This window comes from Notolepis coatsorum, assembly GCF_963971535.1.
Source record: "Notolepis coatsorum genome assembly, chromosome: 5".
Taxonomy (NCBI): Eukaryota; Metazoa; Chordata; class Actinopteri; order Aulopiformes; family Paralepididae; genus Notolepis; species Notolepis coatsorum.
In genome coordinates this window covers 203050302-203075175 of record NC_140169.1, presented here as the reverse complement: position 1 = coordinate 203075175, position 24874 = coordinate 203050302, and the positions used below count along the sequence as shown (strand labels likewise).

Sequence of the window (24874 nt, the reverse complement as noted above, 5' to 3'; positions counted from 1 at the left end):
GCATGCCCACCTTAAAAGGTTTGGAATCCCCCCACCATAGTTTCACAAAATAGGGGCCCCCAAAAAGCTAGAAACGGCCCTGAGTGCAGGAGCATGAGAGACAATATAATAAATAATACATCCAGAAAAAGATAATGAAACCTACCTGAATACAGAAGAGGTTGTCAAAAAAAATTAAAAACGAACTGAATATGAAGGCGAGTGAGGCTGAAGCCATTCACTTTTCTAGAGTCCACCGCATCGGGAAGGCCAAGGTTGGGCAACAAAGGTCTCGCCCGATTGTGGCCAAAGTCATCGACTCAAAGATGAAGTCATCTGTCATGGCTAAGGGTAGAGAGCTGAAAGGATCCAACTATTCCACAACAACCAGAATGTGGCATTGATGGAATTGTATCTAAAAAGTCAAAGGTCGCAAGAATTGTTCCAGTTTTTAAAGGAACACGCCAACTTTTTGGGAAATTCGCTTATTTGCCATCTACCCTGGAGTTAGACAAGCAGATACATACCCTTTTCTTCTCTGTGCATGCATTAGGCTTAGGGAACAGCCGCACCGTTGGAAGTAGGTGTGCCAGTGTAGCCTAGTTCCCAACAGTCACAAAATACACTCCAAATACAACACTGTACAACTTTCCTGTAAACATGTTGTGACCTGTGTATTTACCACATGGAGAAATAAAAAAAGATTCAAATTAGACATTTTCGTTTTCTAATCAGATATATACTATTTTTTTACGAACCACTGCTGCCTGGGCGCAGTGATTTCATCACCTCAAAAGCCTAGTTTTTCAAAAAGCAACAGGGCTTTTGAGGTGATGAAATCATAGTTCCGAGTATATATCTGATAAAAATTACATGAACAACTATAGACCAATATCCATACGGACTGAAAATTGTCTATACCAGACTGAGTAGTTATATAGATAAATGTAATATTCTGGACTCCTCACAATATGCTTCAGGAAAAAAGCACATGTATGGCAGTTCTTGACTTACAGGAAAACATCAATGATGCCATTGATGATAAAGGTGACATCTCCATTGGAATCTTTCTCGACCCGTCTAAGGCATTTGATTGCATCAACTTTGACCAAATTAAATAATTATGTCAGAGGCATAGCTCTTAGTTGGTTTAAAAGCTACATATATGGAAGACAACAATATGTAAGTATACTGTAAATGGTCATAAATTCCAAAATAAATGTATTAACTATGGGGTCCCCCAGGGCAACATTTTGGGGCCACTTCTCTTCATCTAGTATAACAATGATTTTGTCTACTCCTCTCAAATTCTACACAACGTACTTTTTGCTGATGACACAATATCTGCTTCTGTCCATTTCTAATTCAAGAAACTGTAAATGGGAGTTGGAGAAGGTAGACACCTGGTTCAGATATAATAAACTCACTCTCAACATAAAAAAGACTAATTATATAGTATTTTGCTGTAATAAAAACAAAACAAACACAAGTAAAAGGGAGAGAGGTATAGAACATGTAAAATGGAGAGACATGTAAAAGGGAGAGAGAGAATGGTAGAACATGTAAATGGCTCAGGAGGTAGAGCAGTCGTCTGGTAATCCGGAGATTCCCGATTCGATTCCCTCTCCAACCTTGCATGGTTGCCTCTGCCATCGGTGTGTGAATGTGAGTGAATGGGTAAAATGTGACAAACAAAATATTTTTAAAGCACTTTAAATAAAAGCTGTTATATAATCAAATTACTTAAACTCAACAGCAAAAAGACAGAGCTCATGGTTGTGGCCCCCAAGGCACTGCTCGGGAAGGTTGGAGATCTCCTCCTCCACGTTGACGGCTGTTCCATCTCCCCGTCTCTCGAAGTCCGTAACCTGGGCGTCACCCTTGACTCCACACTTTCATTTCACTCCCACATCAAATCTGTCACCAAGTCTGCCTTCTACCACCTCAGGAACATCTCCCGTCTCCGACCCTCACTCTCAGACTCTGTGGCGGAGACCCTGATCCACTCATTTGTCACCTCCCGGTTGGACTACTGTAATGGAGTCCTGTTCGGGGTACCCAGCAAAGCCCTGGACAGGCTCCAGTATGACCAGAACTCAGCTGCCAGGGTTCTCACTCACACCAAGCCCTGGCAGCACATCACCCCCACCCTCATCCATCTCCACTGGCTTCCAGTCAGGTTCCGCATCACCTTCAAACTCCTGCTCCTCACCTACAAATCCCTCCATGCCCTCGCCCCCCGGTACCTGTCTGATCTCCTCCACCAGTACACTCCATCCCGGAACCTACGATCCTCTGATCTAGGTCTCCTCTCCATCCCTCGCACCAGGTTACGGACTTTTGGGGACAGAGCCTTCAGCGTGGCGTCCCCTACCCTCTGGAACTCTCTCCCCCCCGAAATCCGCAACGCCCCAACCCTGGACACCTTCAAATCCGCTCTAAAAACACACCTCTTCACCAAGGCTTTCCCCATCAGTTAGTTTTAGATTAAATTAGGTCCATTATCCCCTACTTTCCCTCATCCCCTCTTCCCCCTCCCCCCCTACTTTCCTTGCCCTATTTTTTGTCCTGATTGTAAAGCGACCTTGGGTTCTATGAAAGGCGCTATATAAATTTGATTTATTATTATTATTATTATTATTATTATTATTATTATTATTATTATTATTATTATTATTATATAAATGCACCATTTACAATGTAGATTATGTTTTAGGGTAGATTTTTCCTTTAATCCCCATGCCGCAGGGCCTATAGTTAATAACCTTTTCATAGCATATGCACAAGCAGACCTCTATGGTTCGAACTTGCACGAGAACACCACTCTCATTTCCAACAAGTCTTTCTGAGAAATTAGGTGATATTTAAACTGCAAATCCAACACGGCCACAGAGCTGTTGTGTGAGAGAAGTGATCCTCAAAAGATGGTGAAGTATGAGTGAATACATAGTCCGTGATTTGAAGGTAGAACTCGGACACAGAGGTATAATTTAGACCTCTTTAGTAATCAAGACGACACTTTTGATCCACGATGCATCTAAATGTTGGCTAATTAATAAAGAGGTCTAAATTATACCGCCATGTGCAGGTTCAACCTTCAAATCATGTTTTACATGTAACTCAGCACCCACTACGACGTTAAAGGAACACGGCAACATTACGGGAAGTGTGCATACCGTCTTCTCCAGAGTCAGACAAGAATATAGATACCAGTTTCCTCTCTGTGCGTTCAGTGGAAAAGCTATCTGGCTGCATGTTAGTCTAGTTTAGCACAAATGAATGGAAGCGGATATGGATTAGCTAGCCTAGCCGTTGGTCAAAAACACCTTTCCCAGAGTTTTAAGCTAGGCTAGGAGAAGACATTCAGTGCATTTCCCATAATGTTGGTGTGTTCCTTTAATCACATGCCATGAACACATAGTCTGTAACAATAAACACTATGCAACAACCATCAAATGCACACAGCACACACACCCACACACTCACTTAAACAAACAACACACTGCAGCACCCACTCTCCACACTTTAGATCACACAAACACTTTATATTTATTGATAAAGGATTTGCACTACAACTCGTACACCTACTGTAAATTGTATCTAAATTGCACCTCATCCTATTTCTGCCTTGCACTATATAGTATTGTATGTTAGTACACTACACAGTATTGTATATTATATGGTAACTCAGTTACGTCTACTCTGCATCGAACATTGTACATATGTCTATACTGAACACTGTGACCTCATTTTTTTACTTCTAATTTACATGCTATACTATGTTATTTTATTTCATACTTATCTTGTCTTGCACAGTCTCTGGAGCGTAACAGTAAGAAGCATTTTGTATAAAAGTATTCTGTACTTCTGTATGACAACTATTAAAGAAACTTGAAACTTGTATAAACAAACGGAGACACCTCGTTCAACTTCAATTTTGTGTATTGAGCCGTACTGTATTGTACCCATTCTGCAATCTGTTCATAAAACTTTCATTCAATCAATCAATCAATCTGCACAGTGATTGATTGAAAATTGTATTAACAGATTGCAGAATGGGTACAATACAGTACGGTTCAATACACACAATTGTTAAGGGGATGCAGACCAGGGAAAGACTTTCGTCTTGTTTACATCAGGGTCCCCCATTTTCAATTCATAATGAATTGTAAGTAAGGGTGCAACTTGCTCTGTGCAATCCATTCTTTGTGGATCTAGCCCATAGTCTGTATAAAACAAACGGAGACACCTCGTTCAACTTCCAACAAAAAAAAGAGGCAAGGACACGCAAGCAGTATTGCCTGGTAAAACATTTATAAATTAATAAAAACATTCCCTTTTTAGTGTTTCTTACAGGTTTTCCCAGACTGCATTTTTCTCAATTTTTTTTCTCTCTCCATGATTTTTAAATAGAAAAAATATTTTTGACAAACATTCATCATAATTTTTGTGTGATTTCCATTCAGTCCCATTGATTAATTCATATTTCACCTGCATTTTCTAAGACCCATTGGTTTCTACATTATTTACATGTGATATTTAAGTCCATCTGCTCTCTCTCTCTCTCTCTCTCTCAACACCAGAGCGTGTCTTTGCATAGATTCCAGGAGAGAATTCTCTGGGGGAGGGGGTTCAAAACAAAAGGAGAAGACAAGCTGTGGCCAACATCCCAAGTCAGCATAAAACACCCAAGTGAAAAAATGGCACGTAGTGTGTACATAAAACCGGTATGTACGTTTGCAAAAGAACCCCACACAAATTGTTACTTGGTTACCCCACGGATGGGTGGGTCAGTTGTGTTTACATCGAGTTGTTCAGCCATGTCGAGGTTTCAGTTGTATTATTATGGGGTGTCGCATCCAAAACCAACACCTCGCCTTTGCCCCCCCCCCCCAATGCAATTTGGACGTCAGATGGAGACGGTACTGGATGACGACATTAAACCAATTTCTGAAAAGGGTGGACAGGTTGTCGGCCAAATCCCATTATGTGGAGTGGTTGCCTGGCATAGATACAGTAGGATGGCAGTGAAGAGAATGAGGGGTGGCAGGGAGGACTGTGACAGCCAGCACCTCCCAATAGAACAAAAACAATCAATACAGCTCAAAGCAATTATTGAACGACACCCTTCCCCCGCCCCCCCTCTTGCAAATCAGTCATAGTCAAATGATCCATCCCCTAACATAGTCTACAGTAGTTATATTACAGGCTAATGTTAAAATCTCCCATATACAGACTTCAGTTACATTAGTGTTTATATTGCGTACCATTAAGCATACTTTTCCATACACTCTGCGACAGTGACATGGCTTGCGGATGGGCAGCAGCATAGCAACTATCAAAGGAGAAGGACAATCTTAAACCTATTGGTTTTTCCTCTCTTCATAGAAATTCACTTTGGTGCATGAGATGAGTACAATATTACTTTTATGATGAAAGAAAAGTAAAGAAAAGAAAAAAGAAAACCTTAATGGTAAGCTATAATGTCCGGCCAAATCAATCATCTTTTATCAACAATATGAGCCATTTACCAGCTTCTTTGTACAGTATAATGATGACAAAAATACTGATATCTTTCAAGAGGTAAAACAATTTAAATAATAAAAAACGGAAAAATAAAAGAAACCCACAAAAAAAACAGTGTACATGAAAAGTTTTGTCTTTTTTTAAACAATCAAATACAAGGCCAAAATAAAAAGTGAGAACCCATGGCATGTCAAGGATATCTCACTATAGGGAGTCGAGCCAAGAGACAGATATGGCTGTTGGAATAAAACAGATGGAAGAAAGGATCTGGATGGATGGAAGGACAGATGGACGGATGGTATTGGGTAAAATAAAATAATATTTTCTGCAGTGTTGTACTCTCTCCTCAGACACTTTAATTAGCTGCAAGCTGGGACCTGGAGAGGAGAGCGACATGCTCAATTCAAGCTAGGACCTGGAGAGGAGAGCCACGTGCTCAATTCAAGCTAGGACCTGGAGAGGAGAGCCACGTGCTCAATTCAAGCTAGGACCTGGAGAGGAGAGCGACATGCTCAATTCAAGCTAGGACCTGGAGAGGAGAGCCACATGCTCAATTCAAGCTAGGACCTGGAGAGGAGAGCCACATGCTCAATTCAAGCTATAGGACCTGGAGAGGAGAGCCACGTGCTCAATTCAAGCTATAGGACCTGGAGAGGAGAGCCACGTGCTCAATTCAAGCTAGGACCTGGAGAGGAGAGCCACATGCTCAATTCAAGCTAGGACCTGGAGAGGAGAGCCACGTGCTCAATTCAAGCTAGGACCTGGAGAGGAGAGCCACATGCTCAATTCAAGCTAGGACCTGGAGAGGAGAGCCACATGCTCAATTCAAGCTAGGACCTGGAGAGGAGAGCCACGTGCTCAATTCAAGCTAGGACCTGGAGAGGAGAGCCACATGCTCAATTCAAGCTAGGACCTGGAGAGGAGAGCCACATGCTCAATTCAAGCTAGGACCTGGAGAGGAGAGCCACATGCTCAATTCAAGCTAGGACCTGGAGAGGAGAGCCACGTGCTCAATTCAAGCTAGGACCTGGAGAGGAGAGCCACGTGCTCAATTCAAGCTAGGACCTGGAGAGGAGAGCCACGTGCTCAATTCAAGCTAGGACCTGGAGAGGAGAGCCATGTGCTCAATTCAAGCTATAGGACCTGGAGAGGAGAGCCACGTGCTCAATTCAAGCTAGGACCTGGAGAGGAGAGCCATGTGCTCAATTCAAGCTAGGACCTGGAGAGGAGAGCCACATGCTCAATTCAAGCTATAGGACCTGGAGAGGAGAGCCACGTGCTCAATTCAAGCTATAGGACCTGGAGAGGAGAGCCACGTGCTCAATTCAAGCTAGGACCTGGAGAGGAGAGCCACGTGCTCAAGTCTGTGTCACACGGTCTGATCTTTGCAGGCAGTGAACTAATCCACTCCAGGAGAGATTTAATCTTGGCTGCCTACCTGGAAGAATGACCTTTTATTACTGCTTCTTGTGGAAGTACTTAATTACTACTTCTTGTGGAAGTACTTAATTACTGCTTCTTGTGGAAGTACTTTTTTCTTACCGCTTCTTGTGGAAGTACTTTATTACTGCTTCTTGTAGAAGTACTTTATTACTGCTTCTTGTAGAAGTACTTTATTACTACTTCTTGTGGAAGTACCTTTTTCTTACTGCCTCTTGTGGAAGTAGTTTCTCATTTCACAATAGACAGAATTAGCCTTCATATTTGTTAACACATTTGAAGATTTTTGAGAAACAAAAAAACAAGTTGCAAACAGGAAACGAGTTAAACGACTGCAGTGATGGCTTTTCTCTCTCTTTTTGATCTCTCTCGCTCTCGCTCTCTAAAAATGTACATGGCATGTAGCATCTATATAAAAAAAAAATATATATATATATTGGCTTATCCAATTACGTTTTTCACAAATCGGATTTGGTAGAAAGTGATGGCTGGCAGTGATTCCACTGCTAGGAACTGTGAGAGTGGAAATTTAAAGTTATGTGCAAAGTTGAATGATTTCAGAAAGGCTAAATGTCACAGATGCACGCATACAGACACTCTACCACTCTACACTCTACCACAGACACCAACTTTTAAAATGGTTGCTTACTAAAAGAAAAAAACAAAACAGTTAAAGTGATTAAAGTATCTTGGCAAAAAATTAAAACTTAAAACACCACTATGTGGAACGACTTCTCTCATCTTTAAAACGAAAGTCATAAATAAACCAAGCTGGCACCAGCATTGGCCTCGCAGACTCTGACCACATCCTCACAGACACACAGTCTATACTTGGTACCTAACGGAAGAGAAACTAAACTATTAGCCATTAACGTGAGTTAAAAGGTTGGTTATTCGTGTTGAAAATAGCAGCGTGTTAAGCTCCGAGATCCGCGCTTTTTTTCCAGTCCGTAGTACTGCACCTCCGGACGACATTTACAATTATTTATTTGATTTTCTCTCTCGCGAAACAGACAAAATGTCAGAACTTGTAAGAAATTAAAAGAGGACTCGTTGAAACGCTACCTAAGACTCCTGGCGAGTTTACGGTTTCGGAGACGAATGTCAGCTTTAAAAAAATATATTATAATAATAAAATTAACCCAATGACTTGTGGAAACCTTGAAGAGCCCTCTTTGAAACGGACGGTTTAAAGAGAGCAGGGATTTTAACCAATACTCCACTACAGAGAGGTTCAGAAAATTCAATCATCTGTCAAACACTGGATTGCAAGACGAGAACGAGAAGCTTATCGTGACACACACACACATACACATATCTCCTTCCTTTGGCAACAGGTGCATGGCTTGATAACAGACTGAGAAAGAAAAATGTTTGCGCCACCCTTCTGAGAAAGGAGACCAAATGAAACGATTCACACACACACACACACACACACACACACACACACACACACACACGCGCGCGCGCGCTGAACAACATGGAAGAAGCTCGAGGATGGCCACTCCCACACATGTTACTGATATGTTTACAAAATCTTCCGTTTACAAAAGAAAACAAGCAAAAACACTGAAAATGAAATGTGAAGGTATGGTATCAAATCAAAAGTCTTAATTAATTACACAAAGTGTGTGTTTTTTACCCCCAGTATAACGTGTGGTGCTTACTGTGAGGAGTGAAAGTGTCTCTCTCTCTCTCCATCTCTCTTTCCTTCATCTTCCCTTTTTCCAGACCTCGTTAACGGAGTGTGAGGTGATGAGAGGCCGAAGCTGATTGGACACTTTCACAGAAACAAGCTGATTGGACCACATTATATTCGATGCCCCTTCTCTGCCAAAACAAGAAAACATACTTATTTTTTGGTCTTTCGTGCGTTTTCACACCGGCGACGTTTAGTCCGGGTTGAATTTAACCCTGGAGTGTTTATCCCCCTCGGTTTGATTGGGGGAGGTGTGTGAACTCTGGTCTGCGCCAAACAAGCGCACTCAGGTCCACCCCGTTTGGTTGTGTTTCTCGGCCCGTTTGTTTGAGGTGAGAGCGCGATCGGAGCCAAAAGCAGGAAAATACCTGAAGAAGCACGCATTCTAACGTTTCTGTGGATATTTTTCCATATTTCTCCAAATGTGCTAATCAGAATAACCAAACAACGTCATCATACTAAATGTATACTTTGCATGCATAATTAAGGTGACATTAGCGCATTAAAGGAGTGAATTCGATAACATGAATAGATGAGCCAACGTGGAGATGGAGAAAATCCTTCTTCTTCCCTCGATAGGATTCAGATTGAAGTCCAACAGAAGGCTGACCTGCCTGATCACATGGGCTTTGTTTACAAATCTACGGTTTGTTCATTAATGTTTGAACCGAAACCAAACCAATCAAAAGAAGCTGCGACAAAAGTTAAAATTTCACTTCACGATTCAGACCGTTAAAAAAAAGAAAACGGACTTCGGTGTGAAAACGCCCCTTAAGTCTTACTTTCCCAAGAGGGAACAAACAAACAAACAAACAAACAAACAAACAAAAGAAAAGAGAAGCCCTTCCCTCCCTTGCGCCTGGAAATCATGTGTGACTGGATGTGAGCTTAAAAGAGCCAGAGTGCAGACTATAGCACCACGTCGACGTGCACATACTTCTCTCTGTGGCCTTACGCCGCCACACACTACTATGGCATGGTGTATGTGTATATATACAAGCTCCCAAATCTAGAGCACCTACTGAGATTCTGTGTGTATATACACATAAATATTATATACATGATATGCACAGTATCATTGTACACAAGAGTCCACAACTGCTTATATAGAATGTCCTGTCCTTTTTCTCTTTTCATATAAAAACGCTGTTTATTTGATATTGTCCCGAGTCGGGCCTCTTTCTGCTCAGCCCACTCTGTGAACTCCGTTTGAACAGTTTGCAGTGGAGGCCGAGAGCGTCCCCCTCTACTCTTCTGCCCCCTGGCTGTGAGGGAAGGGTAGGGCGACGGCGTGCTCCTGAGCCAGCGCCGCCAGCTCCTTCAGGAACTCGGAGAAGATGACGGCGCAGTACACGGCGTTCTTCACCCGGAGAGCCTCCGCCTGCTTCTCCAGCCCGGAGGCCCCTCCTCCTCCTCCTCCGCCGCCGCCAGCCCCGCCCCGGAACAGAACGCTGTGCAGCGACTGGCTGCCGTCCCTCACGTGCGCCAGGGCGAGCTGGGCGGCGTGCCGCGCCCGCGTGGGACTGTTGGTGTGGCGAAGGATCAGGTCCCCCAGCGACGGCTTCCGGCTCTTCACTGGAACAACCAAGACAATATGGAACTGGGTTAGTTAGGAGTCACAACCAAGACAACATGGACCTGGGTTAGTTAGGAGTCACAACCAAGACAACATGGAACTGGGTTAGTTAGGAGTCACAACCAAGACAACATGGAACTGGGTTAGTTAGGAGTCACAACCAAGACAACATGGAACTGGGTTAGTTAGGAGTCACAACCAAGACAACATGGAACTGGGTTAGTTAGGAGTCACAACCAAGACAACATGGACCTGGGTTAGTTAGGAGTCACAACCAAGACAACATGGAACTGGGTTAGTTAGGAGTCACAACCAAGACTATATGGAACTGGGTTAGTTAGGAGTCACAACCAAGACAACATGGAACTGGGTTAGTTAGGAGTCACAACCAAGACAACATGGAACTGGGTTAGTTAGGAGTCACAACCAAGACTATATGGAACTGGGTTAGTTAGGAGTCACAACCAAGACAACATGGAACTGGGTTAGTTAGGAGTCACAACCAAGACAACATGGAACTGGGTTAGTTAGGAGTCACAACCAAGACTATATGGAACTGGGTTAGTTAGGAGTCACAACCAAGACTATATGGAACTGGGTTAGCAGTCACAACCAAGACTATATGGACCTGGGTTAGGAGTCACAGTGTTACACCCATTTCCATAGGAGTGTAATAAGTTGGATCCGACAAGGCTTCACCTTGAATAAAAGGAGACTGTAACATTAACTAACCCACTGCCTCCTTCCCAGAGCACAACACACCATCCTTCATTAGACCTTGCTCCTTCAAAGAGCCCACAACACAAACACACCATCCTTCATCCAAATAGTGATTTGATTGTGTACCAGTGTGTGCCAGCTGATTCCCAGTCGGGGTACGAGCACAGCCAAACTGTAATGACCAGCCATCAGCAGCATATGACAGCAATACCCCCCCCTCCTGCTGCTGTTCAAAGCCTGTGCCCCAGTAAACCACAGATGGCCCACATCCACCAAATTAGCTCAAATGGAGTCTTGGCTGCATTATTCATTCTCTCCACCTCTCCCTGATGTGCACCGCAGTGTTAATCTGGCTCCCAGCCTGAGTATCTATACAGTACAGATGTACAGGTGCCAGAGGACATACAGTTCACTTTAACCCTTTCACTGCCACACTACCGAAGGTTAACCCTTTACTATCACACTACCGACGGTACCTGCTGTTGTGTGGCAGTGAAAGGGTTAACCGTATGTGTATTGTCGCAGTGAAAGGGTTAACCGTTTGGTAGTGCGGCAGTGAAAGGGTTAAACAAAATGTCACTTTAAATAATGGAAAAGTCACTTTAAAGGAATGAGGTATTGTATAGTATAGTTTAAGTTAGATACATTAAGTATAATAATGACGGAGTTAACATTTTATATTGTATAGTAGTGTAACATAGGAACCAGTTTCTCAGGAACTTAGCATGTCTTTTTTTTATCATGCACATCTTATGTCTTACCTGTTTTTTTTCTATGTCTATTTTATTATTGTATTATTGCACAATCAATGCGGGCATGACCACCCGCATGTCACTGTATGCCCTGGTATGCATGTGACAAATAAACCTCTTGATTCTTGAGTTCTCCCCTCGCAGTTGCTGAGCTATAAGCTGAGCTGAGCTCACCTAGCGAGTCGGAGCGCCGCAGGGTGGGGATGGCCGCGGGCGAGTCGGTCCAGTCCACCTTCCCACGGGCCGCCAGGTAGCGCTGGGCCTTCCTCAGCATGGCCGGGAAGTCCTCGTGAGACGCCGCGAACGCCTCGATGCGGTTCTTCACCGAGCCCAAGACCTGATGGGGAGGAAACGGTTCATCTGATCAGTTTGTTTTTCTTATTTATTTCAATGTTTTTAACAAACAAAACATTGTGTCACTTCATTGGTTGCCTTTTTTAAGTCGTCCTGCTCGCAATTTGGGGTCGACATGATTTCTCACTTGGACTAAGTGGAGGGGTCCCTGGACATGAGACATCACGGAGGTGGTGGTCCGCCCCAGTGGAGGGGTCCCTGGACATGAAACATCACGGAGGTGATGGTCCACCCCAGTGGGCGACATGGCAGCAGTCGCCAAATAAAAAAAAAGGATATTGAATAGATATCACTATGAAACTTCCCCAGTTTATTACTTACATAACAACAAATACTAAATGTATTGGAAGTTTTCTGAAATGTTATATTTATACATGCAAATTAGGCCTTACCTCATAAAACATGTGCTAATTTGTATAATACTAACTTTTTAGTTTTCGAGAGTAAATACACTTCATTTTGCATGATTCTAGGATGAGAAATCCATTTCTGTTGTGACCTTGAAAGGTTATGTTGAAAGTAATTTTGTTTATCTGAAGACCATGGCCATAACATGGGCATTTTAGGGATGTTGGTATTGGTATTAAAATGTAATATCGGAAATGATCGGTATCGTTTTTTTTGTACATTTATTTAACCTTTATTTACCCAGGCAAGCAAGTAAGAACAAATTATTATTTTATTTAGTGTCAAAAGTATACATAATGTTGTGTTAATTCCACGACAAGAGATATGTAATGTTAATTACCTGAAATTATTTAAAAAATTTGGGGGGGAAATCCCGCATATATCGGTATCGGTTGATATCGGTATCGGAAATTAAGAGTTGGACAATATCGGTATATCGGATATCGGTCAAAAAGCCAATATTGAACATCCCTAGCATTTTTGTATCCTCAGAAAAGTCACCCATAGGATTACATTTCAGTGTACACGCACACACACAATATCAGGAGAGGGAGAGAAGGGCAGGAGAGAGGAGGGAGGCAGCAGAGAGTCTATACTGGCAGTGTGAGGTAGAGGGCAGTAGAGAGACTATACTGTAACAAGTAATGTTCAACAAACAGTGTTGAAACTTGGGTGCTGTAGTGTTGAGTGCATAGTAGTAGAGACATATTAGTATAGTAGGTAGTAATATATAGACAAGGAAGATGAACTAGTGGAAGAGTGCATGATAGTAGAAGACAGTAAGAAGGTTAGTGTTTTTTCTCTCCTTTCTTTCATTTCAGATATTGATTGAAGAAGTGTGCTTTTAGTCAACCGGGCGAAATATGAGTTTCTGCTGTCCCACTGATCTGCCTAGTGGGCTGGACGGTACCTGGATGAGGGACTTGACGCTGGGCTGGAACACCATGTTGGTGTTGAGCAGGAAGGGTTAGGGTTAAGAGGGTCTGGGAGGTACCTGGATGAGGGACTTGACGCTGGGCTGGAACACCATGTTGGTGTTGAGCAGGAAGGGTTAGGGTTAAGAGGGTCTGGGAGGTACCTGGATGAGGGACTTGACGCTGGGCTGGAACACCATGTTGGTGTTGAGCAGGAAGGGTTAGGGTTAAGAGGGTCTGGGAGGTACCTGGATGAGGGACTTGACGCTGGGCTGGAACACCATGTTGGTGTTGAGCAGGAAGGGTTAGGGTTAAGAGGGTCTGGGAGGTACCTGGATGAGGGACTTGACGCTGGGCTGGAACACCATGTTGGTGTTGAGCAGGAAGGGTTAGGGTTAAGAGGGTCTGGGAGGTACCTGGATGAGGGACTTGATGCTGGGCTGGAACACCATGTTGGTGTTGAGCAGGAAGGAGCGCAGCAGAGGCTGAGGGTAGCAGGCCAGCTGGGCCACGATGCCGGTCAGCAGCACGTTGACGTACAGCGAGTTCTGGAGCATGTTCTCCAGCTTGGTGAACAGCACCACCATGAAGGGACCTGGAGGTGGAGAGAGAGAGAGAGAGAGATGGAGAGACTTCATGGAAACATGACTTTACAGCAGGACATCTCTGTAGAGGACCGGGAGGGAGCTGGTCTTCAGGCCCCAAACCCAGACTATAAATACTAGATGTAAATTATTACAATATACATGGCCGTTGAGGACCTATATTACTAGGGGTGGGAATCACCAGAGGCCTCACGATACGATATGATCACGATACTTAAATCACGATACGATAGTATTGCGATTAAAAATATATTGCGATATGCTGAGTATTGCGATATTAATATTGGAGATATATTGCGATTTATTACCTTTTTTCAACTGCAAAGTAAAACTTTGTCAACATGTTTTATCTAATAAAATAAAGTTTTCAGTCTGTTCATCTCACTTCAACAATTTTTATTGCAGCAAATGGGATTTTCTCAAGCAGACAGATGTCAACACTGTAATCTGTGTTGCATGTACCTGACAAACTGTATTACAGTCATATTCCAACTTAACTGAGAATGCACACGTGTGTGTGTGTGGACTACTGTACTATTACAGGTATTGAAATGAACAATGCAACTTCTTTATAAAAAAATAAAAAATTGCATAATAAAATATCGATACTTGGCATCCTTGTATCAATACAGTATCGCCGATCACGATACTATACTGTATCGATATCAGGGTTTCCGTTAGAATTTTTTTTGGCAGGTCTAAAAACGATTGATAGGCCTATATAAAGAATGACATCATCAAGGCATTTATAATATTTTAACTTAAAACTAGGCTACTTTTGCGTATACAGTCATTAATATATTCCGAATAAAATAAGTCCCTCGAGACTTCGTGCTGCTGCCGACTTGAGGTGTCGGTGGGCAGTCTGCCCGACATTAAACAGCAGTCTGTTATAATCACATTTTTATGAGCTAACGAATTCTGTTATATTGGACATTTGTATTAATTATATCAAGCGAAGAACTGAGAAATTTGGCAGAGAGAGACGGCAACATTATCGTGGGTTTGCGTGATGACTCCACCTCCCAACGACTTGGTGCTGGTCATAATGTCCTGTGAAAATAATTCCCTCTAAGCACAATTTGATTATTTGAATTGTATTAAAATAGACTAAAATTAAATGGCCTATGCGATGAACGAAACAATCATTACATTTGTTTCATTGTTGCTTCACCAAGCAGCCGGTCTAATAATGACACCGCTGTGTCAGCGCGAGTTGGCTGCTGTTAGATTTACGTGAAGCATGGAGCTGCAGACCGACAGAGCAGCGGTGTTTTTAGGTCCGGTCCGGTCTGGGCTCAGCAGCGCCGCCCACCCAACAGCTGAATTGCCAATGGCTGGATTGGAGTACTGCATTCTGTGGGGCTGCAGATGGATGCTTCTCACAAATCTAGGAGCAGCAAGCTCGCGCTGATACAGCGGTGTCATTATTAGACCGGCTGCTTGGTGAAGCAATGATTGTTTCGTTCATCGCATAGGCTATTTAATTTTAGTCTATTTTAATACAATTCAAATAATCTAATTGTGTTTAGAGGGAATTATTTTCACCGGACATTATGACCGGAGAGATTAAATATGTCGGACTTCAACAGATTTTGCCGGTCAAATACCGGTAATTACCGGCTAACGGAAACGCTGATCGATATCTTCCCCCACCACTATATATTACCCTGTTAACTGGTTCAGCGCCAGAGGTCGCTGTGGGTGTGCCAGCGCTGTAATGAATGGGGATACATGCCGGTGTTTGCAATGCTAAAACTATATTAAATATTATAGCGATGGATCTAATAATATAGTAGATTGTCATTGAGTTTCTTCCGGTCAATATGCAAAAAACTGATAATTTTTTCATCAATACATTCCCGTTTTATACCATGGTGAATATGAGTATAGTTTTAGAGTAATTCTGTGTAATCCCAGGAAACGCTGCTAAACAGCATTTTAGTGCATTTCACTATAAAGCGTGCTATTCCTCGCTTGGATCAACAATCAATCTGAAATCAACGCTAGATTATCGGTATTATGTTTCGTCATGGATGCATGAAAGGGGGGGGGGCGCCCCTCCGTGCTTTGATCGCTACCAACGCCACACACACACGCACGCACTAGTTACACCCCGCTAGTTATACCGCGCCTGCACGCCGCAGCTCGGCCCACACACCAAGTCACATAGTTTCAAATGGAGTGCAATAGCGACCGCAAGGCATTAGGCGGCGGTATTGGACGTTTGCGATCTCAGACCCATTCCCAATCATAACATCAGGCTGGATGGATGGATTATGAATGGAAATAGCAAATAAAAGAAATAATGACCAAAACCCGACTTTTCTCGGGTTTGGCGCTCAAGCGATGGCGAGTTAACCCGATTTATGTCGGGTCTGGCGTCCATTGTGTTAAATTACATCATTTTAATCCCACTATTCCAAATGACTGCACTAAATGTACAGATGCAGTTGGTGCCGTGTTTGATTGTGTGTGTAAAAAACTTTCTGGAAAGAAGGTCTAGAACAGATCTCTAAATTTACAGAAACAGTTGTTCCTGTTGAGGCTCAACTATGTTTACTACAAATTGAAGGATATGGCTTGTTTTCGTTGTTTATAAAAAGACGACTTGTGTTGTATATGTAAATACCTATATCCAGGGCTTTCCCTAAACTGGAGTTTAAAGGTGGCTATGGCCTGTGTGTTAAAACCTAAGACAGAGGGCCTGTGGCTGTGAATGAAGTCATAACAATAGATAAACCTTAGGTTCTACCGCAAGGCCGAATGTACAGAGAGAAGTTGGTTGCTAGGGTGAGAGAGAGGAGAGAGAGAGAGAGAGAGAGAGAGAGACAGAGGGAGACAACAAGAGAGAGAGACAGAGGAGAGACAGAGACGGAGAGAGACAGAGAGAGACAGAGACAGAGAGAGACAGAGAGAGAGAGAGACAGAGAGAGAGATACAGAGACAGAGAGAGACAGCGAGAGAGACAGCAAGAGAGAGAGACAGAGAGAGAGACAGAGACAGAGAGAGACAGCGAGAGAGACAGAGACAGCGGGAGAGAGACTTTAAGTTGTTGGTTCTTCTGGTGGGAGGCCAGTTGAGTCTGAACCGCGAGACTTTCAGAGCGCCCCGCTACGACGGTAATTTCATGTATGGACGAGGAGACATAATAATGATAATCTAGAGTTGATTTCAGGATGATTAGATAATCAGCCGAAAAATTACAACGTGATGACTGGATTACAGTAAAATGCCTTTTTCTTGTCTTTTTCCTGGAATTACTGAAAAACACCCAAACCATACTCTATTCAAAATGGTATAAAACGGAAATGTACGGATGAAAAAACAATCCGTCTTGGGCATGTTGACTAGAAGCAACTCACTGAGACTCAACGGCGTTATTAGACTCATAGATATAATATAAGATATATTTTAAGCACTCGCAAATGTCAGTCTAAAACTATATCCATTGAATAAAGACCTGGCGATGAATGGGGTATCAGCGCTCCCTGCTGCTGGCGGTCAATGTTTTAAAATGGAAGGATACCTGACTCATCGGCATGCGGCATGGTCATGCTGGACCTACAAAAGGCCTTCGACACTGTCAATCACACCATTCTGATTGACAAGCTAAAAGCAATTGGTTTTGATAGTCTATCAGTGAGCTGGATGCAATCCTACCTGGAGGGGAGAGAGCAGATGGTGGAGGTAAACGGTACCCTATCCCCCCCCCTCACAGTAAACTGTGGTGTTCCACAAGGAAGCATACTAGGTCCGCTACTGTTCCTAATTTATGCAAATGACATGTCGTCAGCTTGTGACTGCAACTTGTTCCTGTTTGCGGACGACTCAGCCCTGCTGGTCTCTGACAAGAACAAATTACAGGTTGAAAAAACCCTCAGCTCAGAACTAAGCAAAATCTGCATATGGCTCGCTGATAACAAACTATCATTACACATGGGCAAAACAGAGTCCATTCTCTTCGGTTCAAATAACAAACTCAGCAAGACCGACGGCTTCTCAGTTACAGTGGGTGACAATATTGTCACAAGGAAAGAAGATATTACCTACCTGGGTTCCATCCTAGAGGCAAATCTTTCCTGTGACAAAATGGCATCCAATGTAATAAAAAAAGTCAACCAACGAACTCGTTTCTTGTACCGGATCTCCTCACTGGTAAACAAGAATACCCTGAAGACTCTAGCAGGAGCACTCATTCAAGGGTACTACGACTATGCTTGCACCTCATGGTACCAAAGCACCTCAAAGGCGCTAAAAACAAAATTACAAACATCTCAAAACAAACTGGTCAGACTACTGCTTGACCTTACTCCTAGAACCCACCTCACCCCTGCCCACTTTGACAACCTAGGATGGCTTAGAGTAGACGACAGAGTACAGCAACTTGCAATGGGCCTGGTCTACAAGATACACTACACGACCAAGGTACCCATGTACATGACTAAATACTTCCCAAAGGTCAGTGAATACCACGATCACAACACCAGAGGGAGCTCCACAAATCATGTTAAACCCAGATTCGGCTCAAACAAGGGACTAAACACGTTTCGCAATTATGCCACATCAATGTGGAACGCCCTACCCAAAGCTGTAAAGGAATGTGAATCACTACCCACTTTCAAAAACACTCTCAAAAAACACCTAAGGGAGACTGCAACTCGAAACTGGCCCCTGTAAATGTCCGAACACAACCCCCGCCAACACCCCCCCCCCCCCACTCCTACCCCCCCCCCCCCCCCCCCCAACCACCTCCAATGTACAGTCCCACCCCCACCTACCTAATCCAATGTACAGTTTCTACGCCTAATGTATATACTCTTTTCTTTCTGGACTCTTTTTGTATCACAAATACAGTACTGTAATTGCAAATCTGGTATGTCATAAATGTATAGATGTAGCAGTACTGTCTATCTGTATGTCATGTATGTCATATATGTTACGATGAATTGGAAATGGGGGACCCTGGTGGAAACAAGACGAAAGTCTTTCTCTGGTCTGCATCCCCTTAACAATTGTATGTATTGAGCTGTACTGCACTGTACCCATTCTGCAATCTGTTAATAAAGTTTTCATTCATTCATTCATTCATGTCTAACAGAAAAACTGACATATATAGTATAGAGGATTTTTATGTAATAGTAGTTTAGTATGTGGACACCAACATGACTGTGTGAATGGCAGGACCAAGGATTTTTGTTGTTGTTGGTTTTATGTATGTTTTTGTTGTTTTGGGGGTCTATGTCTATTTAATTTATTTAATATTTCATTATATTTTGATTATTACATGGATGTACAGTATGTTTGCGTGTTTTGTACAGTTGTACAGCCTGGCCTATTCCTATTTTCCTTTTATAATTCTATTCTATTGTGCTTCTAGGTTAATTTAGTTTATATTCAATTTTTATTTTATTCAACCTTTTATTTTTTATTCTACCATAATTGTCTGTCCGTCAATCAAAAACCAAAAACAACCAAATCAAACTCCTTGTATGTGAAAACTACTTGGCAATAAAGACCTTTCTGATTCTGATTTAGTGGAGGTTATCTGTAGTGTGGTAGTGAAAGGGCCTTCTATAGTGTGGTAGTGAAGGGTTAACATTCTGTAGTGTGACAGTGAAAGGGTTAACCTTCTGTAGTGTGGTAGTGAAAGGGATAAGCTTCTGTAGTGTGGTAGTGAAAGGGTTAACATTCTGTAGTGTGGTAGTGAAAGGGTTAACCTTCTGTAGTGGGTGGTAGTGAAAGGGTTAACCGTCTGTAGTGGGGCAGTGAAAGTGTTAACTGTATGTAGTGTGGTAGTGAAGGGTTAACCGTCTGTAGTGTGGTAGTGAAAGGGTTAACCTTTTGTAGTGTGGCAGTGAAAGGGTTAACCTTATGTGGTGTGGTAGTGAAAGGGTTAACCTTCTGTAGTGTGGTAGTGAAAGGGTTAACATTCTTTAGTGTGGTAGTGAAAGGGTTAACCTTCTGTAGTGGGTGGTAGTGAAAGGATTAACCGTATGTAGATTGATTGATTGATTGATTGATTGCAAAGTTTATTAATTAACAGATTGCAGAATGGGTACAGTACAGTACAGCTCAATACATACAATTGTTAAGGGGATGCAGACCAGAGAAAGACTTTCGTCTTGTTTACATCAGGGTCCTCCATTTTCAATTCATCATAACATATATACGACACACACGACATACAGATAGACAGTACTGCTACATCTATACATTTATGACATACCAGATTTGCAAATACAGTACTGTTTGTGATACAAAAAGTGTCCAGAAAAAGAGTGTATATACATTTGACGTAGAAACTGTACATTGGGTAGGTGGGGTGGGGTTGGGTGGGTGGGGGGGGGGGGGGGGGCTGTACATTGGAGGTGGGGGGGGGGGGGGGGGGTTGGGTAGGGGGTGGGTGGGGGACACTGTACACTGTACATTGGAATACTGACAAAGCCATACTTGGTAATTTACTGTACAACTGGGTTAGGCCATTTGTAGGGGCCAGTTTCAAATTGCAGTCTCCCGTAGGTGTTCTTTGAGAGTGTTTTTGAAAGTGGGTAGTGATTCACATTCCTTTACAGCTTTGGGTAGGGCGTTCCACATTGATGTGGCATAATTGCGAAACGTGTTTAGTCCCTTGTTTGAGCCGAATCTGGGTTTAACATGATTTGTGGAGCTCCCTTTGGTATTGTGATTGTGGTATTCACTGACCTTTGGGAAGTATTTTGACATGTACATGGGTACCTTGGTCGTGTAGTGTATCTTATAGACCAGGCCCATTGCAAGTTGCTGTACTCTGTCGTCTACTCTAAGCCATCCTAGATTGTCAAAGTAGGCAGGGGTGAGGTGGGTTCTAGGAGTCAGGTCAAGCAGTAGTCTGACTAGTTTGTTTTGAGACGTTTGTAATTTGGTTTTTAGTGCCTTTGAGGTGCTTTGGTACCATGAGGTGCAAGCATAGTCATAGTACCCTTGAATGAGTGCTCCTGCCAGAGTCTTCAGGGTATTCTTGTTTACCAGAGAGGAGATCCGGTACAAGAATCGAGTTCGTTGGTTGACTTTTCTTATTACATTGGATGCCATTTTGTCACAGGAAAGATTAGCCTCTAGGATGGAACCCAGGTAGGTAATTTCATCTTTCCTTGTGACAATATTGTCACCCACTGTAACTGAGAAGCCGTCGGTCTTGCTGAGTTTGTTATTTGAACCGAAGAGAATGGACTCTGTTTTGCCCATGTGTAATGATAGTTTGTTGTCGGCGAGCCATATGCAGATTTTGCCTAGTTCTGAGCTGAGGGTTTTTTCAACCTGTAACTTGTTCTTGTCAGAGACCAGCAGGGCTGAGTCGTCCGCAAACAGGAACAAGTTGCAGTCACAAGCTGACGACATGTCATTTGCATAAATTAGGAACAGTAGCGGTCCTAGTATGCTTCCTTGTGGAACTCCACAGCTCACTGTGAGGGGGGGGGGGGGGGGGGGATAGGGTACCGTTTACCTCCACCATCTGTTCTCTCCCCTCCAGGTAGGATTGCATCCAGCTCACTGATAGACTATCAAAACCAATTAATTTTAGCTTGTCAATCAGAATGGTGTGATTGACAGTGTCGAAGGCCTTTTGTAGGTCCAGCATGACCATGCCGCAGTATTTGCCCGCGTCCACCTCTTGTTTGATGTGGTCGTTCAAATAGTGTGGTGTGGTAGTGAAAGGGTTAACTGCATGTAGTGTGGTAGTGAAAGTAGGGCTGGGCGATATAACGATAACGATAAATATCGCGATATATTTTAATAATCGATATCGAATATCGAAAAAAAAAAAAAATCGAAAAATCATTTTTTTTTTTTTTTTTTACCTGCAACAGGGCAGTTTTAAAACCAGAGACAGTGGACAGACTTGTCTTTCTTGCCTGCAACTTAAAGTAATGGCTTTGCTTGTCCAAATGACAATACTGACCAAATTCAGATTTCTTTTTCTCTTGTCCATTTATTTTGTTTGCTTTCTAATTTAAAATACAGTTTGAAACCGTCTGTACACAGTAGGCTATGTGTGCTAGCAGAACTAGACTCCAGTCACGAGTCACAGTGCACATGTGCGGAGGTTTGTCCACCAAAAAAGCGCCAAAAGATCGAAAATAAACTAGCAGAGCCAGAACTGTTCAACTCCTCTGGAGCCACAGCCAGCAGAGAAGCCGGTTTACTTTAGCTTTTAAACCAGCTGCAGCCTGAGAACTGGAGTGTGAGGGGCTGTAACACTAAAGATGGCGGCAACGACAAAGAATTGCTGCAAAATAAACATACATCTGTTGTTAAAAATAAAATAAAAATAAAAAATTAAATTTTTTTTATACTTATAACAATTCGATAATTATCGATATCGAGAAATAAAATAAAATTATCATATCGTTATCGCGATATGATTTTTTTCCATATCGCCCAGCCCTAAGTGAAAGGGTTAACATTCTTTAGTGTGGTAGTGAAAGGGTTAACCTTCTGTAGTGGGTGGTAGTGAAAGGGTTAACCGTATGTAGTGTGGTAGTGAAAGGGTTAACCGCATGTAGTGTGGTAGTGAAAACGGCGTCTCACCGGTGTACGGCTGTGAGGTGGGCTGACCCAGGGGTCTGGTGGGACTGCACAGCCCCACGGCAGAGCTCTCCACCTTGGCCTCCGTGCCGGGTCCCGTCCCCACGAGCTCGGCCTCCAGAGGGGGCTCCTCTTCCTGCCGGAGAGCCAGCGGGGCGTCCCGTGCGGCGGTGTCCTCCGGCGGGGCGGGGAGGGCCGACCTACTGCGCTCCCTCACACGCTCCTCCAGCTCCCTGAGCTCCTGGCTGAAGGCCTCGATGCTGATGCCCTGGCCGTTGGAGTCCCCACCCCCGGGGGGCTGCGGGTCTCCCGGCACCTGCTCCAGGAGCTCCTCGATCAGCCTCTCCACGGACCGCGGCCCCTGGTCCTCCGGGAGACCCGTCGTCGCCGCGTCGCCGCGCAGATTCGAGCCTTCGCGGGTCATCGGCGAGTTGCCGTCCGGTGCCGGCTGGGCGGGGTGAGGGGAGAGCTGAAAGGACGTCTGTTTGGGAGGGAGAGGTTCGCCGTCGCTGATGTCACCGTTGTCCTCGCTGCACGTAGGCTGCGGCGGAGGAGGAGGAGGGCAGCGGGCGACGAAGGAGCCGTTCTGATTAGAGTCTCCGGCCGCACGTGTTGGCTCACCCAGGTCCCTCTTCACCTTCTTCACCTCCATCCCCGCGTCCCGGCTGTCCGAGCAGCAGCCGCTCCCTTCCTGCGCCGTCGTCCCGTTGAACATGGCCTGGTGGGTGACGGTGACGGCGGATGCGGGGAGGTGGTGGGGCGCCAGGGAAGAAGAGGGGTGCGGAGAGGCCTGCGAGGAGGAGGAGGAAACCGAGGAGGGAGGGAGGAGAGGAGGTACGGGTCTGGGCAGCACCTCTTCCCGCTGCAGGCTGCGTTTCTTGGAGCGCGGCGTGAGACTGATGCAGTGGTTTCTACCGATGGTCACGTCCCACTCTCCGCTGTCCCTCTCTGAGCTGCTCCACTCCGAGCGCGCCGCCGCCGCCACCACGGCCGCCCTCTGCTGGCCGGGCGGGGTACTGCCGTTGGCCCTCTGCTGGCCGGGCGGGGTACTGCCGTTGGCCCTCTGCTGGCCTGGCGGGGTACTGCCGTTGGCCCTCTGCTGGCCGGGCGGGGTACTGCCGTTGGCCCTCTGCTGGCCGGGCGGGGTACTGCCGTTGGCCCTCTGCTGGCCAGGCTGGGTACTGCCGTTGGCTCCCTGTTGGGAAAAGGAGAAGTGCTCCAGGAACAAGGGCAGGCAGGGGTGGGCGGTGGCAGCGGGGGGCGGAGGAGGGGCGACCGTCGGGGAGGGGTTCTCTCCGTCGTAGGGGGCCGACCAGTCCCGGCAGGCCCAGGAGCAGAGCTCGATGCCCTGCCGAGCGTCCCGGAGGTACTCCAGGTAACCGGATTCCCAGTCCAGACACTCCGTGGAGACCGGCTGCTGGTGCATGGGGCTGTCGGGGGACCGACGCCCTTCGCCACCACCACCGCCGCGGGGGGATGAGGGGACAGGGTCGGCACTGGTGGGGGTAGCGGGGCCCCCTCCTCCTCCTCCTCCTGATACCCCTCCGCTGCTCTGTTGGCGGATGAAGAGGGCCAGGCGGGACGGCGTGCTGGGCCGGGGCGGGGCCGGAGGCTCGCCGGAGCCGGGGCTGTTCAGCACTGCAGACAGACACACGTCTTAGAAAACACCTTTTTCCGCACCTTATGTGAATACTGTATACTTCATCAGATCATATATTTAGCATTTTAGATTATATATTAGATTTAGATTATTTAGATTATTAGATTATATATTGTAACTATTTATTGTAGGGCAAATATAACTGAGAGGGCATACATACCCTCATCTCACACCGTGTTGCCCATATGCACATGTCCAGAGTTAATTATATTGATTTGTTATATTGTTTACACTGCTTTTTTACTACCTGTGCCTCCCCTCCCCCCTCCCCCATGCTGCTATGATGCCTGAATTTCCCCAAGGGGATCAATAAAGGAATATCTTATATTTTCTCCCCTCCCAATGTTAGTCGTTATGCCAATTCCCAATCCCCTTCCTGGTCGTTGCGCACTCTACCCCCTACCGTCGGTCTGGGAGGGCGGAGACTATCACATGCTTCCTCCGACACATGTGTAGCCAGCCCACCGCTTCTTTTCACCTGGCAGCGCGGACTTTCACTGGGAGAGTGTAACGTGTGGAAGGTCACACTACCTCTCCTAGATCCTTCCCTTGCTGTGCAGGCGCCCTGACCGAACTGTAGGAGTCGCTGTTTACAACGACCAGGACCCACCTCACCGGCTTCCCAACCGCTAACACTGCCAATTGTGTTAGTATGGACGGTCGGCCAAGCCGG

General features: G+C 44.7%; 1 protein-coding gene across 2 annotated transcripts in view; it reads right to left on the bottom strand.

The window, feature by feature from the left end:
* Window positions 1-6443: 6443 nt before the first annotated feature.
* The window catches only part of fhip1b (FHF complex subunit HOOK interacting protein 1B), a gene marked incomplete at its 5' end in the record, with an annotated part of 54275 nt that continues 35844 nt past the window's right edge, over window positions 6444-24874 (bottom strand). The window contains 5 exons of one of the 2 annotated variants that reach the window (XR_014619693.1): window positions 6444-6724; window positions 6805-10219; window positions 11867-12029; window positions 13785-13963; window positions 22545-24179. Coding sequence is in view for 1 of the 2 variants with exons in the window: in XM_084314751.1 (XP_084170877.1) it covers window positions 9891-10219; window positions 11867-12029; window positions 13785-13963; window positions 22545-24179 (2306 nt within the window). Of the gene's footprint in view, window positions 10220-11866; window positions 12030-13784; window positions 13964-22544; window positions 24180-24874 lie in introns of both variants that reach the window. The other variant, XM_084314751.1, reaches the window with a different exon arrangement.